Source organism: Lipotes vexillifer, unplaced genomic scaffold (genome assembly GCF_000442215.2).
Source record: "Lipotes vexillifer unplaced genomic scaffold, Lipotes_vexillifer_v1.1 scaffold442, whole genome shotgun sequence".
Taxonomy (NCBI): Eukaryota; Metazoa; Chordata; class Mammalia; order Artiodactyla; family Lipotidae; genus Lipotes; species Lipotes vexillifer.
The window spans coordinates 380366-397712 of NW_006790311.1; the positions used below are offsets into that span (position 1 = coordinate 380366).

General features: G+C 38.1%; 1 protein-coding gene across 1 annotated transcript in view; it reads left to right on the forward strand.

The window, feature by feature from the left end:
• CCDC15 (coiled-coil domain containing 15) overlaps positions 1-17347 on the forward strand; it is a 63142-nt gene that overhangs the window by 44837 nt on the left and 958 nt on the right. The window contains exons 13-14 of the mRNA XM_007463639.1: positions 16219-16386; positions 16708-16856. Of these exons, the coding sequence (XP_007463701.1) occupies positions 16219-16386; positions 16708-16856 (317 nt within the window). The remainder of the gene's footprint in view (positions 1-16218; positions 16387-16707; positions 16857-17347) is intronic.

The following is a 17347-nucleotide window of genomic DNA, read 5'->3' on the forward strand; positions in this document are numbered from 1 at the left end:
TTTTTGCTGTACGTGGGCCTCTCACTGTTGTGGCCTCTCCCGTTGCGGAGCACAGGCTCCGGACGCGCAGGCTCAGCGGCCATGGCTCACGGGCCCAGCCGCTCCGCGACATGTGGGATCTTCTCGGACCGGGGCACGAACCCGTGTCCCCTGCATCGGCAGGCGGACTCTCAACCACTGCGCCACCAGGGAAGCCCCACCTAAGCACTTTGAAAGCTGTAACTTCAGTAAGTTATAAGCCAAGGCCAGGAAGGCAGCGAGGAGGAGGCAGTTTTAAGAGCGAAAGAGATAGAATTAATAAGATATTGTCAGAGGAGAATTCAAGGATAAGTCCCAGGTTTATGGCTTAGGCCACCAGGTAAATGGGGTACTATGAAACATTTTCCAGGAAGGAGGTGGATGTGGAGAGGATAAGTTTAGTTTGGGGCATATTGGATTTGAAGTTCTTAAAGGAGATCCAAGTACAGTGTCCAGTAGGAAATATTATTTTTAGTAATGATTTCAGAAATCACTAAGGAAGAATACTATCAGAATCAAACAGAGAGACAGAGAAAAAAAGTTGAACAGAAAAACAGGATCAGCAGGCAAAGATTTAGACTGTGCTAGATTAGACCTTAATCATTTTGTATCAAAGAGGAAGATTTCTTTCATCTCCTTGAGAAGTTATTTTTCTAACAGAGCACCTTGTTTTTTAAAAATATTATTTTATTGTATTTTTTTATACAGCAGGTTCTTATTAGTTTTCTATTTTATACTTATTAGTGTATATACGTCAATCCCGATCTCCCAATTCATCCTATCACCACCACCTAACAGAGCACCTCTTTTAACTCCTGAAATAAATCTATTTCTTATTCTTGTATGCAGAATTCCTTTTATTTGATAGTGTTAGTGTTGGCAAATTTCTGTGATTGCTCAAGAAGTATGAATCCATAGAGCCAAAAAGATACCCCTCGATTTCAGTTCTAGGTCTCTATCTTGGTTTAACTTTGTAAAGGATTAGTGGTGTGGCTTTATATGGAAGATAGCTAACAAGAGTTTTTGAGTTGTTGTTGTAATTATAAGAATATATTTTTAGGGCTTCCCTGGTGGCGCAGTGGTTGAGAGTCTGTCTGCCGAGGTAGGGGGCGCGGGTTCATGCCCCGGGCCGGGAGGATCCCGCGTGCCGCGGAGCGGCTGGGCCCGTGAGCCGTGGCCTCTGGGCCTGCGCGTCCGGAGCCTGTGCTCCGCAACGAGAGAGGCCGCGGCAGTGAGAGGCCCGCGTACCAAAAAAAAAAAAAAAAAAAAAAAAGTTTTTAAAGGGAGGGGGGGAGGAATCCAGTATTTATTCAGCCTTGGAAGACATAATTATTGTTATAATTAGTATAACAAAAACAAACATTTCTTGAGGATTTACTAAGAAAAAAAAAAAAAAAAAAGAATATGTTTTTAATGCAGTTTGCCTGTGATAATCACTTTCTTTTCAGGATTCTCTTCAAAATGTAAATATTGACATCTACTTGTTGCTTAGTTCTGCAAACACCCAGTGTAGCAAGTTTACAAATCAATTTGCAGTGTTTTGTATTCTTACTCTCTTTTACTGAAAGTCTGACACTGGTTTTAGAATACCTTTTAGCATAACCAGAGAACCAGTATAATTGTATTCACGTCAGTGCCCTGGGAAAAACCGATATGTTGACATGTTGATTTCCAACCTAGTTTAGTTTCTGTTGTGTGTCAGCTAAAAGGTATATTTATGCAAGAAGCTTTAAAGACATCCTAGAAGAATAAACTTGTTTATAGAATAATTGTTTATATCAACTTTTTTAGTTGGTTTTTGCCATTTTTTATTTTTATGACCCTTTCTGAAACTACTGTATGGCAGTAGTTCTTAACCTGAGAATCTGACCAAAGCTGCGGATTCTTTTCCCAGATAAATACCTTTGAGACACTCAAGTGGAATGTCAAACTGGCAGGTAGTTAAGTAGGTTTGAATCTCAGAGGAACGGTCTATGCTGGAACTGTAGCTTAATGAGTTACAGGTGGTAGTGGGTGGTAACTGAAGCAGATGGTATGCGTAAAGTCACCTGGGAAGAAGGCATAGTGTAAGATATGGAGAATGCCTAGATGTAGTGTATTTCTGCTTATGTACTATGACTTTTTGGAGAGCCCCAAACTATTTTAATATCTAAGATATTTTGCTCCCTTGAATCAATTTTTGCTGCCTTGGGTACAATGTTGCCCCTGTTGAGAATGTAAATGCTAGATGGATTAACCTGTAGGCCACCACTGACCTTAGAGAGACTTGTTTTGGTGGAGTGATTGATGGGTCTTAGTAAGCCATAATGGAGTGGGAGAGGAGATCAGGAAATAGAGAGAGAAAGCTAGACAACTCTTAAGATGTTTGACTGTGAGGAGAGGAGTAGCTATGGTGGAGAAGGGGGAAAGGGCTGATTCCATCATTTCTAGTAATTGTCCTGTTACCAACATTTGAGAAACAATGCTGATGTGTTTCCTTAGCTCTTAGTTTACTGGTATGGAGAATAAATGGTATAGAGAATTATACCAGTAACTAAGCTGTTCTGCTGTCATTCACTTGGCTCCATTTGTTTCAGTATTGAAAACCTCACTTTAATTTCTTATCTACAGAAAAATCTTTTCACATTCGCCTTTTTCACAAGCTAAGGAGTTATTGAACTAATCAAACATGAATGTCCTAAAAACATTTACTTTTTTTACTGGCTGTCTTTGAAATAAGATTTTTATATAAGAAGATCTTTAGCCAAGGGCACCTATGATCTTAGGCTTATCTTTAAACTTTTGTACTCTTTTAATCTCTTCCTTTTATTCTCTTATTTCATGCATTATATTTTAAGAGAGCAGAGCGACGTGTATTTTAAAGCCAATTTTGGGGAATTCCCTGGTGGTCCAGTTGTTAGGACTCCAAGCTTCCACTGCAGGGGGCACGGGTTCGATCCCTCTTGGGGGAACTAAGATCTCTCATACTGTGCGGTGCAGCCAAAAAAAAAAAAAAAAAAAAAGTCAATTGTGAAGAGGTATGTGTCTTGTGGCTCTTCTCCACGTTACCTTTCTCACATTCCTAGTCCACAACCTTATATGCCTTTAAATCTTGATCCTTGCTAGTTATAAAAACATTATCTCTCTGCCCAAGTGGCAATAGTGAGATTTCTTACCTCTACCCTATTACAACTTTATATCGCATTTGAGTTTGAATCACACCATAAAAGCTATATTTATGTTCTATACTCTTTGAGGAATACTCAACTTAGACTTACAGTTGTAGCTCAAGAAAGAACAGCAAGTGTGGCAGAACAGTTATAAGAAAATCCTTGTTCAAAGTGGCCTTGTCACTCTGCTAGAGGTGACCAGAGATTAGCTGTCATAATCTGGATGGACTTAGTTGCACATAAAAGTTTCTTGTGCTTTTCCAGTGCCTGATCTTTCAGCCTTTATAGGACAGCTTCCTGGGTTTTAGTATATACCTGTGTTAATCTAAGTAAAAGGAAGCCCATAATTCCCCTGGAGCAAATAGCCTGCTACAAATGGATAGAAGCCCAGAATTTTCAGCAGTTCATGCTTTATTGAAGAGGTGTGAGTATAAATTGACCTCACACTACTGTTCAGAAAACAATAGCTCATTTGTTTCAAAGTAATTTTTAGCAAATGACATTATCAGAATATATTTATTAGTTCTAGTCTTGAATTAATTATATTTCTTAACAAAAGCTCTTAAATTAGGTTTTCTGACAATTTTCTCACTGAGCAACTCATTTCCTCTCTGCAAGTAGGTGTTTTTTTTTAAATAAACATAATTGATATTCAATAAACTACACATATAAAAGTGTAAACTTTGATGTTTTCTCTCTCACACACACACACGACCATCATAGTCAAGTTAGTGAACATATATATCATCCTCAAAAGTTTCCTCATGCCCTAGGTAGCACCTCTTTCCTGCCCTCCCCGCCTCTTTTTCCCCAGGCAACCGCTGGTTTGCTTTGTGTCACTATAGATTAGTTTGCATCTTCTGGAGTCATACAACATGTACTCTTGGGCCCACCTCCTTTTATTCAGAGTAATTATTTTGTCCTTGTTGTTATGATACCAAGAGTTTATTCCTTTTTGTTACTGGATAGTCTTCCATTGTATGGATATACCATAATTTGTTTATCCATTCATAGTTTGATGGACATTTGAGTTCTTTCCAGTTTTTGGCTATTACAAATAAAGCTGCCGTGAACATTCGTGTGCAAGTCTTTGGAAAATGTTACCTTTTCTCTTGGGTGAATACCTGAGAGTGGACTGGGTCATCATGGTAGGTATATATTTCATTTTTTAAAGAAACTGTCAAAAGGCTTTCCAAAGTAGTTGTACCACTTTATATTACCACCAGGAAGAGTAATATAACTTGTAAGAGTTCAAGTTCCCTTACATCATCACCAACACTTGGTATGGTCAGTCTTTTTCATTTTAGCCATTTGAATAGTTATGTAGTGGCATCTCATTGTGGTTTTAGTTTACATTCCTTGAATGACTAAATATGTTGTACTTTTGGCATCATATTTAAGATATCATTGCCTAACCCAAGGTCACAAAAATTTTCTTTTTTGTTTTCTTCTAGAAAGATTATCATTGTAGGTTTTACATTTAAGTCTGCAATCCAGTTTGAGTTAATTTTCACATATAGTTTGAAGTTTATTTTTTTGTATGTGGATATCCATTTTCTGAAAAGTTATTCTTTCTCCATTGCATTACTTTTGTGCATTTGTTAAAAATCAGTTGTCCAGCAAACAATAAAAGAGAAGATTGATGTTGGACTTCATCAAAATTGAAAACCATCAAGAAAGTGAAAAAACAACTACAGAATGGGAGAAATTATTTGCAAATTATATATCTGATGAGAGACTTGTAGTCAGAATTATAAAAGAACTCTTACAACTCAATAATAAAAAGATAACCCAATTCAAAGGTAGACAAAAGATTTAACTAGACATTTCTACTAGGAAAATATATAAATGGCTAATAAGCACTTGAAAAGATATGCAACATCATTAGTTATTGGGAAGTGCAAATCAAAACCACAATGAGATACCACTTCACACACATAAGAATTGCTCTAATAAAAAAGACAAATTATAACAAGGGCTAATGTGGATGTCTAAAAATTAGAAGTCCCATACACTGTTGGTGGGGAATGTAAAATGGTACAATCACTTTGGAAAACAGTTTAGCAATTTCTCAAAAGGTTACACATAGAGTTACCATATGACTCAGCAATTCCATTCTTGGGTGTGTACCCAAGAGAACTAAAAATGTATGTCCACACACAAACTTACACAAATGTTCATAGCAGCATTATTCAAAATAGCCAGGAAGTGGAAGCATCCCAAATGTCCATAAACTGATGAATAATAAATAAAATATATAGATATAGATAATATTTATACAGTAGAATATCAGCAACAAAAAGGAATGAAGTACCAGTACATGCTACAACATGGACTTATGCCAAGTGAAAGAAGCCAGTCATGAAAGGCTGCATATTGTATGATCCCATTTATATAAAATCTCAAGAACAGGCAAATCTATAGAGACAGAAAAATTAGTATTTGCCTAGGGCTAGGTGGGAGTGGGTGGAAGGTGACTGTTAATGAGTACAAGGTTTCTTTTGGGGATGATGAAAATGTTCTCAAATTACATTATGGTCATGTGAACTTTATGGTATGCAAATAATATCTCAGTAAAGATGTTTAAAAAAATGAGCTGTCCTTATATGTGTGGGTTTATTTCTGGACTTTCTCTTCTGATTTACTGATCTATTTGTCTATCTTTATGCTAATACCATGCTGTTCTGATTGGTATAGTTTTATAATAGTGCTTGAAATCAGGTAGTGTTAGCCCTCCAGTTTATTTTTCCCCAGAGTCACCATGGCTATTTTAGGTCATTTGCATTTCCATATGAATTTTTAAATGTTTGTCAATGTCTACCAAAGAACCTTCCTGGATTTTGAGTGGGATTGTGTTGAATCTATAGATAATTTGGGGAGAATTGACATGTTAATGATATTGAGTCTTCCAACCCAGGAACATTTATTTATTTAGCTCTCCTTTAATTTTTCTCAGTTATAGTTTTCAGTGTATAGGTCTTTCACATTTTTTGTCAGGTCTATCCTGAAGTATTTCATATTTTTGAAGCTACTGTAAATGGTATTTTATTTTATTATTATTTTTAAAATTTTTGCGGTACGCGGGCCTCGCACTGTTGTGGCCTCTCCCGTTGCGGAGCACAGACTCCGGACGCACAGGCTCAGCGGCCATGGCTCACGGGCCCAGCCGCTCCGCGGCATGTGGGATCTTCCCGGACCGGGGCACGAACCCATGTCCCCTGCATCGGCAGGCGGACTCTCAACCACTGCACCACCAGGGAAGCCCTGTAAATGGTATTTTAAAAAATTGTCAATTGCTGATTTTGTTGTTTTCGTTGCTACTATATGGAAATATACAGTTGATTTTTGGATATGGATCTTTGTACTCACTTATTAATTCATTGGATTTCTTCACATGGTAATCATGTCATCTTTAAACAAAAACGGTTTTGCTTCTTCCTTTAAATCTGGATGTCTTTTATTTCTCTGTCTTGCCTGATTTCACTGGCTAGAACCTTCAGAATGTTGAATAGAAGTGATGAGAGTGGACAATCCTGATTTTAGAGAGAAAGCATTTAGTCTTTCACCATCAAGTATGATGTTAGCTATAGTTTTTTCTTAGGTTCCCTTCTCTTCCTAGTTGGTTGAGAATCTTTATCGGGAATGGACGTTGGATTTTGTCAATTTTTTTTTCCTCTCTAGTGAGATGATCATAGGTTTTCTTTTCTAGTTTGCTAATATGGTGAATAACATTGTTTGATTTTCAAATGTTAAATCAGTCCTGCATTCCTGGGGTTACACCCCACTTGGTAATAATGTATTATCCTTTTAATGTATTGTTTGAGGGACTTCCCTCATGGTGCAGTGGTTAAGAATCCGCCTGCCAAGGCAGGGGACATGGGTTCCATCCCTGGTCTGGGAAGATCCCACATGCCGCGGAACAACTAAGCCCATGCGCCACAACTACTGAGCCTGTGCTCTGGAACCTGCGAACCACAACTACTGAGCCCACGCACCACAACTACTGAAGCCCGCCTAAAGCCCGTGCTCCTAGATCCTGTGCTCCGCAACAAGAGAAGCCACCACAATGAGAAGCCCGAGCACTGCAACGAAGAGTAGCCTCCGCTTGTGTCGACTAGAGAAAGCCCGTGTGCAGCAACAAAGACCCAGTGCAGCCAAAAATAAATAAATAAAGAAAATTATAATGTATTGTTTGGTAAGATTTGCTAAAAATTTTGTTTATAATTTACATCTATGTTCTCTATGTTCTAGGAAATATTGGCTTTTACTTTACTTGTAATATCTTTGACAGGTTTTGTTTTCAGAGAGATGCTAGCCTCATAGAATGAGCTGGGAAGTATTTGGGAGGAACAGTTTATGTAGAATTGGCATCATTTCTTCCCTAACTGTTTGGTAGACTTTGCCAGTGACTCTCCCTGTTTCTGGACTTTTCACTGTGGAAATGTTCTTAACAACAGTTTCAACATTGAGAGTAGAAATAGGGCTATTTAGGTTATTTATTTTTTTCTTGATGAGGCTTTAGTAGTTTGTGTGTTTCAACAAATTTGTCATTTCATCTAGGTTGTCTAATTTATTGGCATAAAATTATTCTTAGTATTCGCCTATTATCCTTTTAATATCTGTAGAATCTGTAGTAGTTTCATTTCTCTTATTTTTTATCTTAAAAATTGTATCTTCTCTCTCTTTTTTTCATGATTAGATAAGCTCAAGATTTTCAGTTTTATTGATCTTCTCAAAGTCCTAGTGTTTGGTTTCATTAATTTTTTTATTCTGTTTTCTAATTCATTGGTTTCTGCTTCAATCTTTATTATTTCTTTTCTTCTGCTTACTTTAGGTTTAATTTCCTCCTCTTTCTTAAGTTTCCTAAGGTAGAAGATTAGGATATTTACTTGATACCTTCCTTCTTTTCTCATACAGGCATTTAGTGCTATAAATATCATACTAAATACTCTTTAGCCACATTCAATAAATTTATATTCATTTGGTTCCAAATACCTTCTAATTTCCCCTTTTTTCTTCTTTGGTCATAGGTTATTTAGCAGTGTGTTATTTAATTTCCAAGTATTTGGAGATCTTTCAAGGATCTTTCTGTTATTGATTTCTAATTTAATTCTATTGTACTATGTATGTCTTGAAATCTTTTGAATTTACTGACACTTGTTTTATGGCCCAGAATACGACTTATCTTTGTAAATGTTCTAAGTTCAATAAGCTTATAATAGAAGAATGTGTATTCTCTTGTTCTATAAATGTGTATTCTGCTATTCTATAAATGTTGTGGAGTGTTCTATAAATGTCCATTAGGTCAAGTTGGTTGATGATGTTGATCAAGTCCATATCTTTCCCATTTTTATGCCTAGTTATTCTATCAATAATTGAGAGAGGGTATTAAAAATCTCTGCCTGTAACTATGGATTTATTGTATCTCCTTGAAGTTCCATCAGTCTTTGTTTCATGTATTTTGAAGTTCTTTTATTAGATACATAACTGTTTGGGATTGTTATGTCTTCTCAATTAATTGACTCCATAATTATGAAGTGATCTTTATCTTTGATATTTTGTTTGCTCTGAAATATACATTGTCTGATACTAATATACCTACTCCAACCTTCTTTTAACTAGTGCTAGCATATCTTTTGTATTTCTTGTATTTTTAATCTGTTTGTTTCTTTGTATTTAAAGTGTGTTTCTTGTCAGCAGCACGTAGTTGGGTTGTGACTTTTTGTCAAATCTGACAATCTCTTCCTTTTAATTGGGGTGTTTAGATCATTTACTTTTAATGTGATTTTTGGTAGCGTTTGATATAATATCTTGCTGTTTGCCCCATCTGTTCTTTGTCCTCTTTTTCTCTTTATGCCTTCTTTTGAATTACTTTTATATTTTTATATCTATTACATCTCCTTTGATGGCATGTTAGCTATGACATTTTTGTTATTTTATTGGTTGTTCTAGGATTTATATCATACATCTCTAACTTTTCACAGTTTACCTTCAAATGATATTATACTACTTCACATATAGTATAAAAATCTTAATATAAGAATCTTAAAGTAATATTCTTCCATTTCTCTCATCCCAACCTTTATGCTATTGTCATACATTTTACTTTTATATATAAAATACATTGTTATTTTTGTTAAAGCAGTCTATTATTATTTAAAGAGATTTAACTAATAAGAAAAATCTTATATATATTACCTAAAGTATCACTTTGCTCAGGTCTGAAAGACAACCTTTAACATTTCTTTTAGTTGTGGATACACAGGCATACCTCATTTTATTGCACTATGTTTTATTACACTTTGCAGATATTGCATTTTTTACAAATTGAAGGTATGTGGCAACCCTGTGTTGAGCAGGTCTACTGGTGCCATTTTTCCAATAGCATTAGTTTTTAATTAAGGCATGTACATTGTGTTATTGCACACTTAAAAGACTACAGTGTAGTGTAAACAGAACTTTTATATGCACTGGGAAACCAAAAAATTCATGTGACTTGCTTTATTGCAATATTCCCTTTATTACAGTGGTCTGGAACCAAACCTGCAGTATCTCTGGGTTATGCCTGTACTAGGGATGAATTCTTTCAGTTTTTGTATGTCTAAAAACAACTTTGTTTCATTTTTACCCCTCCATTTGTTCATTTATATATTTATGTGACATGCCTCTTTTTTTTGGTGGTATAAAGCACATAATGTAAAATTTACCATTGTAACCATTTTCAAGTGTACAGTTCAGTAGTGTTAATAAATAAACATATTCACATTGCTGAGAATGTGGTATGAGGTGATACCTCATTGAGATTTTGGTTTGCATTTTCCTAAAGATTAGTGATATTGAACATCTTTTCATGTTTGTTGGTCATTTATAGATCATCTTTGGAGAAATGTCTATTCAAGTCCTTTATCCAATTTTAATTGGATTAACTGCTTTTTTGTGTTCCTCTTAATTTTTTGGATTTTTCCCCTTTGGTTTATTTTGGATAATTTCTATCATTATGCTTTCAGATTTCGTTCTGCAGCATTTAATCTGGTAATCCCATCCAGTGTATATTTTTTCTTTTTTTTCTTTCTTTTTTTTTTTTTTGTGGTACGCGGGCCTCTCACTGCCATGGCCTCTCCCGTTTCGGAGCACACGCAGGCTCAGCGGCCATGGCTCATGGGCCCAGCTGCTCCGCGGCACGTGGGATCTTCCCGGACCGGGGCACGAACCCGTGTCCCCTGCATCGGCAGGCAGACTCTCAACCACTGCGCCACCAGGGAAGCCCCAGTGTATATTTTTTAATAAATAATTTATTTTAATAGAGCAGTTTAGATTCACAGCAAATTTGAGAGGAAGGTAGAGCAATTTCCCATATGTACTCCCTGTCCCCTGACATTCAGAGACTCCCCCATTATCAACATCCTCCCCCGCCCCCGCCCCACTGGTGTGGTACATTTGTTAACAAGTGATAAGCCTACACTGACACATCATTATTGCCCAAAGTTTATAGTTTACATTAGGGATCACTCTTGGTGTTGTACATTTATGGGATTGGGCAAATGTGTAATGACTATAATGACATGTATCCATCATTATAGTATCATACAGAATAGTTTTACTACTCTAAAAGTCCTTTATGCTCTTCCTTTTCACCCTTCTTTCCTTCCCTCCCTCCAACCCCAGCTTCTGAAAACCACCGGTCTTTCACTTTCTCCATTGTTTTACTCTTTCCAGAATGTCATATGGTTGGAATCATACAGTATGTAGCTTTCTGAGATTGGCTTCTTTCACTTAGTAATATGCATTTATGTGCAATGTCTCTTCATGGCTTGATAGCTCATTTCTTTTCAGTACTGAATAATATTTCATTGTCTGGATGTACAACAGTTTAAATATCCATTCACTTACTGAAGGACATCTTGGTTTCTTCCAAGATTTGGCAATTATAAGTAAAGCTACTTTAGGGCTTCCCTGGTGGCACAGTGGTTAAAAATCTTCCTGCCAGGGGCTTCCCTGGTGGCGCAGTGGTTGAGGGTCCGCCTGCCGATGCGGGGGACGCGGGTTCGTGCCCCGGTCCGGGAGGATCCCACGTGCCGCGGAGCGGCTGGGCCCGTGGGCCATGGCCGCTGGGCCTGCGTGTCCGGAGCCTGTGCTCCGCGGCGGGAGAGGCCACAGCGGTGAGAGGCCCGAAAAAAAATCTTCCTGCCAATGCAAGGGACACAGGTTTCGAGCCCTGGCCAGGGAATATCCCACATGCTGCGGAGCCACTAAGCCTATGCGCCACAACTACTGGGCCTGAGCTCTAGAGCCCGCAAGCCACAACTACTGAAGCCTGCGCACCTAGAGCCCGTGCTCTGCAACAGGAGAAGCCACGGCAATGAGAAGCCCACACACCGCAACGAAGAGTAGCCCCTGCTCACTGCAAGTAGAGACAGCCCGCACACAACAACAAAGACCCAACACAGGGCTTCCCTGATGGCGCAGTGGTTGAGAGTCCGCCTGCCGATGCTGGGGACACGGGTTCGTGCCCCGGTCCGGGAAGACCCCACATGCCGCGGAGAGGCTGGGCCCGTGAGCCATGGCCGCTGAGCCTGTGCGTCCAGAGTCTGTGCTCCGCAATGGGAGAGGCCACCACAGTGAGAAGCCCGTGTACCAAGAAAAGAAAAAAAAGACCCAACACAGCAATAAATAAATAAATAAATAAACCAACCAACAAACAAACAAACCATGTGCAGGTTTTGTGTGGGTGTAAGTTTTCAACTCCTTTGAGTAAATACCAAGGAGTATGATTGCTGGATTATATGGTATTGGATTTTGTCAGATGCTTTTTCTGTATCTATTTATAGGATCTTGTGATTTTTCTTATTTAGCTTATTGACGTGATCTATTACATTAATTGATTTTTTTCATGTTGAACCAGGCTTGCTTTCTTTTTTTTTTTTTTTTTTAACATCTTTATTGGGGTATAATTGCTTTACAATGGTGTGTTAGTTTCTGCTTTATAACAAAGTGAATCAGTTATACATACACACATGTTCCCATATCTCTTCCCTCTTCGTCTCCCTCCCTCCCACCCTCCCTATCCCACCCCACCAGGCAGTCACAAAGCACTGGGCTGGTATCCCTGTGCAATGCGGCTACTTCCCACTGGCTATCTACCTTTGTTAGTATATATATGTCCATGTCTCTCTCTCGCCCTATCACAGCTCACCCTTCCCCCTCCCCATACCCTCAAGTCCGTTCTCCAGTAGGTCTGTGTCTTTATTCTTGTCTTACCCCCAGGTTCTTCATAACATTGTTTTTTCTTAAATTCCATATATATGTGTTGGCATACGGTATTTGTCCTTCTCTTTCTGACTTACTTCACTCTGTATGACAGACTCTAGGTCCATCCACCTCATTATGAATAGCTCAATTTCGTTTCTTTTTATGGCTGAGTAATATTCCATTGTATATATGTGCCACATCTTCTTTATCCATTCATCTGACGATGGGCACTTAGGTTGTTTCCATCTCTGGGGTATTGTAAATAGAGCTGCAATGAACATTTTGGTACATGACTCTTTTTGAATTTTGGTTTTCTCAGGGTATATGCCCAGTAGTGGGATTGCTGGGTCATATGGTAGTTCTATTTGTAGTTTTTTAAGGAACCTCCATACTGTTCTCCATAGTGGCTGAACCAATTCACATTCCCACCAGCAGTGCAAGAGTGTTCCCTTTTCTCCACACCCTCTCCAGCATTTATTGTTTCTAGATTTTTTGATGATGGCCATTCTGACTGGTGTGAGATGATATCTCATTGTAGTTTTGATTTGCATTTCTCTAATGATTAATGATGTTGAGCATTCTTTCATGTGTTTGTTGGCAGTCTGTATATCTTCTTTGGAGAAATGTCTATTTAGGTCTTCTGCCCATTTTTGGATTGGGTTGTTTATTTTTTTGTTATTGAGCTGCATGAGCTGCCTGTAAATTTTAGAGATTAATCCTTTGTCAGTTGATTCATTTGCAAATATTTTCTCCCATTCTGAGGGCTGTCTTTTGGTCTTGTTTATGGTTTCCTTTGCTGTGCAAAAGCTTTGAAGTTTCATTAGGTCCCATTTGTTTATTTTTGTTTTTATCTCCATTACTCTAGGAGATGGGTCAAGAAGGATCTTGCTGTGATTTATGTCATAGAGTGTTCTGCCTATGTTTTCCTCTAAGAGTTTGATAGTTTCTGGCCTTACATTTAGGTCTTTAATCCATTTTGAGCTTATTTTTGTGTATGGTGTTAGGGAGTGATCTAATCTCATACTTTTACATGTACCTGTCCAGTTTTCCCAGCACCACTTATTGAAGAGGCTGTCCTTTCTCCACTGTATATTCCTGCCACCTTTATCAAAGATAAGGTGACCATATGTGCATGGGTTTATCTCTGGGCTTTCTATCCTATTCCATTGATCTATCTTTCTGTTTTTGTGCCAGTACCATACTGTCTTGATTACTGTAGCTTTGTAGTATAGTCTGAAGTCAGGCAGCCTGATTCCTCCAGCTCCATTTTTTGTTCTCAAGATTGCTTTGGCTATTCGGGGTCTTTTGTGTTTCCATACAAATTGTGAAATTTTTTGTTCTAGTTCTGTGAAAAATGCCAGTGGTAGTTTGATAGGATAGGGATTTATTGAATCTATAGATTGCTTTGGGTAGTAGAGTCATTTTCACAATGTTGATTCTTCCAATCCAATAACATGGTATATCTCTCCATCTATTTGTATCATCTTTAATTTCTTTCATCAGTGTCTTATAATTTTCTGCATACAGGTCTTTTACCTCCTTAGGTAGGTTTATTCCTATTTTATTCTTTTTGTTGCAATGGTAAATGGGAGTGTTTTCTTGATTTCACTTTCAGATTTTTCATCACTAGCATATAGGAATGCCAGAGATTTCTGTGCATTAATTTTGTATCCTGCTACTTTACCAAATTCATTGATTAGCTCTAGTAGTTTTCTGGTAGCATCTTTAGGATTCTCTATGTATAGTATCATGTCATCTGCAAACAGTGACAGCTTTACTTCTTCTTTTCCGATTTGGATTCCTTTTACTTCCTTTTCTTCTCTGATTGCTGTGGCTAAAACTTCTAAAACTATGTTGAATAAGAGTGGTGAGAGTGGGCAACCTTGTCTTGTTCCTGATCTTAGTGGAAATGCTTTCAGTTTTTCACCATTGAGGATGATATTGGCTGTGGGCTTGTCATATATGGCCTTTATTATGCAGGCTTGCTTTCTTGGCATAAATTCCACTTGGTTGTGGAATGTAATATATGTACATCATTGGATTTGACTTGCTAATATTTTTGAGGATTTCTGCCTCTTGTTCACGAGAGATATTTGTTGTAGTTTTCTTGTAATATCTTTGTCAGGTTTTGGTATTAGAGTAATGCTGACCTCATAGAATGAGTTAAGAAATATTCTTTCTGTTTCTGCCCACTGAAAGAGATTGAAGAGATTTGGTATAATTTGTTCCTTAATTGTTTGGTGAACCCATCTAGTGCTTTCTGTTTTGGAAGGTTACCTATTATTAATTCTATTTCTTTAATATATAAACTTATTCTCCAATGTATTTTTCATCTCAGAAATTGTAGTTTTCATCTCAAGAAGTTGATTTCAGCCTTTTTTACATCTAAACTTTTTGAACATATAGGATACAGTTGTACTATCTGTTTTAATGTCCTTCTGTGCTAATTCTAATAACTGTGCATTCTAGGTTGATTTTGATTGATTGATGATTCTCTTCATTATGAGTTGTATTTTCCTGCCTCTTTGCATCTTTTTTTTTTTTTTTTTTTTTTTTGCGGTGTGTGGGCCTCTCACTGTTGTGGCCTCTCCCGTTGCAGAGCCCAGGCTCCGGATGCTCAGGCTCAGCGGCCATGGCTCACGGGCCCAGCCGCTCCGCAGCATGTGGGATCTTCCCGGACCGGGGCACGAACCCGTGTCCCCTGCATAGGCAGGCGGACTCTCAACCACTGCGCCACCAGGGAAGCCCTGCATCTTATCTTTGATTAGATGTCCAACATTGTGAATTTACCTTGTTGGTTACTGGATATCTTTTATTCTCATAAATTTTCCTGAGCTTTGTTTTGGGATGCAGTTAAGTTACTTTGGGGCTTTGCTTTTACAATGTTGGGTGTGTCTGGAGCAGTGCTCAGTCTAGGACTAATCATTATTTCCCACTACTGAGGTAAAATCTTTCTGAGAACTTTACCCAATGTTCTGTGCATTATCAGTTTTTCAAGTCTTGACTGGTGGGAACAGGCTCTATTCTGTGCTGTGTGAGCACAGGACACTGTTCCCTGTTATTCTTTCAGATGGTTCTGTCCCTGGCCCCAAATCATTTCCTCACATACATGCACAGTGCTCTGCTGTGTATTAGAAGGAGACCCTCTGCAGATCTCTAGGGTTCTCTCTCTGAGCAGCTCTCTCTCCCTGGTTTTCTGTCTTAGGAACTGTAGTTGCTTTTGTGTCCCTGGACTCAGGGAGTCTACCAGGCTCCACCTCAACTCCCTGTGCTGCTGCCTCGAAACTTTCAAGGCAGTAAGCTTGGGCACCTGTAGGGCTCACTTGATTTGTTTTCCATCTGTCAAGGATCACTGTCTTTTGTTGTCTAATATCTAGTGTCTTGAAAACCATTGTTTTTTTTGTATTTGGTCTGGTTGATTTCTGGGTTGATTTGTTTATTTATCTATTTGGTTGTTTAAGGTGGGAGGGCAAGCCCAGTCCCTATTACTCCATTTTAGCCAAAAGCAGAAGTCCTGTCTACTTGTAGTTTTAACCTGAGAAAGTTCTTGTATTAGAATTCTTAAAGGAAAACTCTTTCAGTAGTAACCATTGGTCATTTCCATTCAGGAGGCTATGTGTGTACATGAACTACGGGATAAACTCAAATCAACCAGCAGGAGTTTTTGAGGCTTTTCTAGGGGTGTTAAACTGCTTTCCTGACTCCCCTGTTTCTGGGAATTTCTTGAGTTATTTGGATCTAGAAGCTAATTCTAAATAATGATTTTATGAAATTCCTAACCACGTTATGATTTTATTCTCAGAATTAAGAAAAAGAAAGAGCACCAACGTTATGCTGAAGAGCAGAGGATATTAAGAATGAACTTACACGAAGAGCCATATTCAGGGGAGAAGATGAGTGAGGTACTAGCCCAGCTACAACTTGAGGAAGGAGCCAGAGAAAAACAACAGAAAGAAAAGGAACACCAAAGGTACTCTGAAAAGTTCTGTGTGAAATTTTGGCTCTAGGGGAAACTTGTTAGGAAGTCAGTGTTCTCATTTTCCTTACAAAAGAGTTGACTGTGTCTTCTCATACTTTGGGGAGTACAGAACTTCATCACATTTCTTGATTGCCTAATACCTCTCTGGAATCGCACTACATCTTTCCTAGTCCTGCTTCCCAGGACCAAGAGGAAGAGTTGAGGCACAGAGATATGAAATAGTTTAACAGTTAAAGCTGGTAGTAAAATAAGGACTCATACTCATTCTCTTCCTAGTGGTTCACTTTGCCTGGTCATACTGTATTTTTATAGATATGTAGAAGCTTTAAGAGCCCAGATCCAGGAGAAAATGCAGCTGTATAATATTACTTTACCTCCACTATGCTGCTGTGGTCCTGATTTTTGGGATGCTCATCCTGATACCTGTGCCAACAATTGTATTTTCTATAAAAACAACAAAGGTAAGTCTCTTAAAGGAGTGGTTGGGGCCTGGTGGCAGTTAAGAAAACAACAACAGTAAAAGTAGTGATTGTAGTAATTTAGCATTTATTGACTAAGTGCTTACTATATATCAGAGACTATTCTACCCCCTTTGCAAAACAACTCTGAGGCAATAAAAATAATTATAGTGAGTTATATTTCTCTTTGAGATCTGTTATCTTCTTGTCTCCATTTATGCTGGGGAAATATTTCTAGCTCACTCCACAGTAGTGAGACTAGGGTTTCAGGTCCTCCTGTAAATGAAGAATATTAGAGCTTGCCTCTTACGGCCATCTGAGTTAGGCCTTATCTAACATAGACTTATTATTTATTTTCACATATATATATTATTTATAATGTGTAGATATCCACATTAGACTTTCAGTTCTGCTAAGGATCACTGAGGGAAATGAGGACCAATATAAACTCTACCTTTATCAGGGATCCCAGCTAGAGAAGATGAGTCATTCCT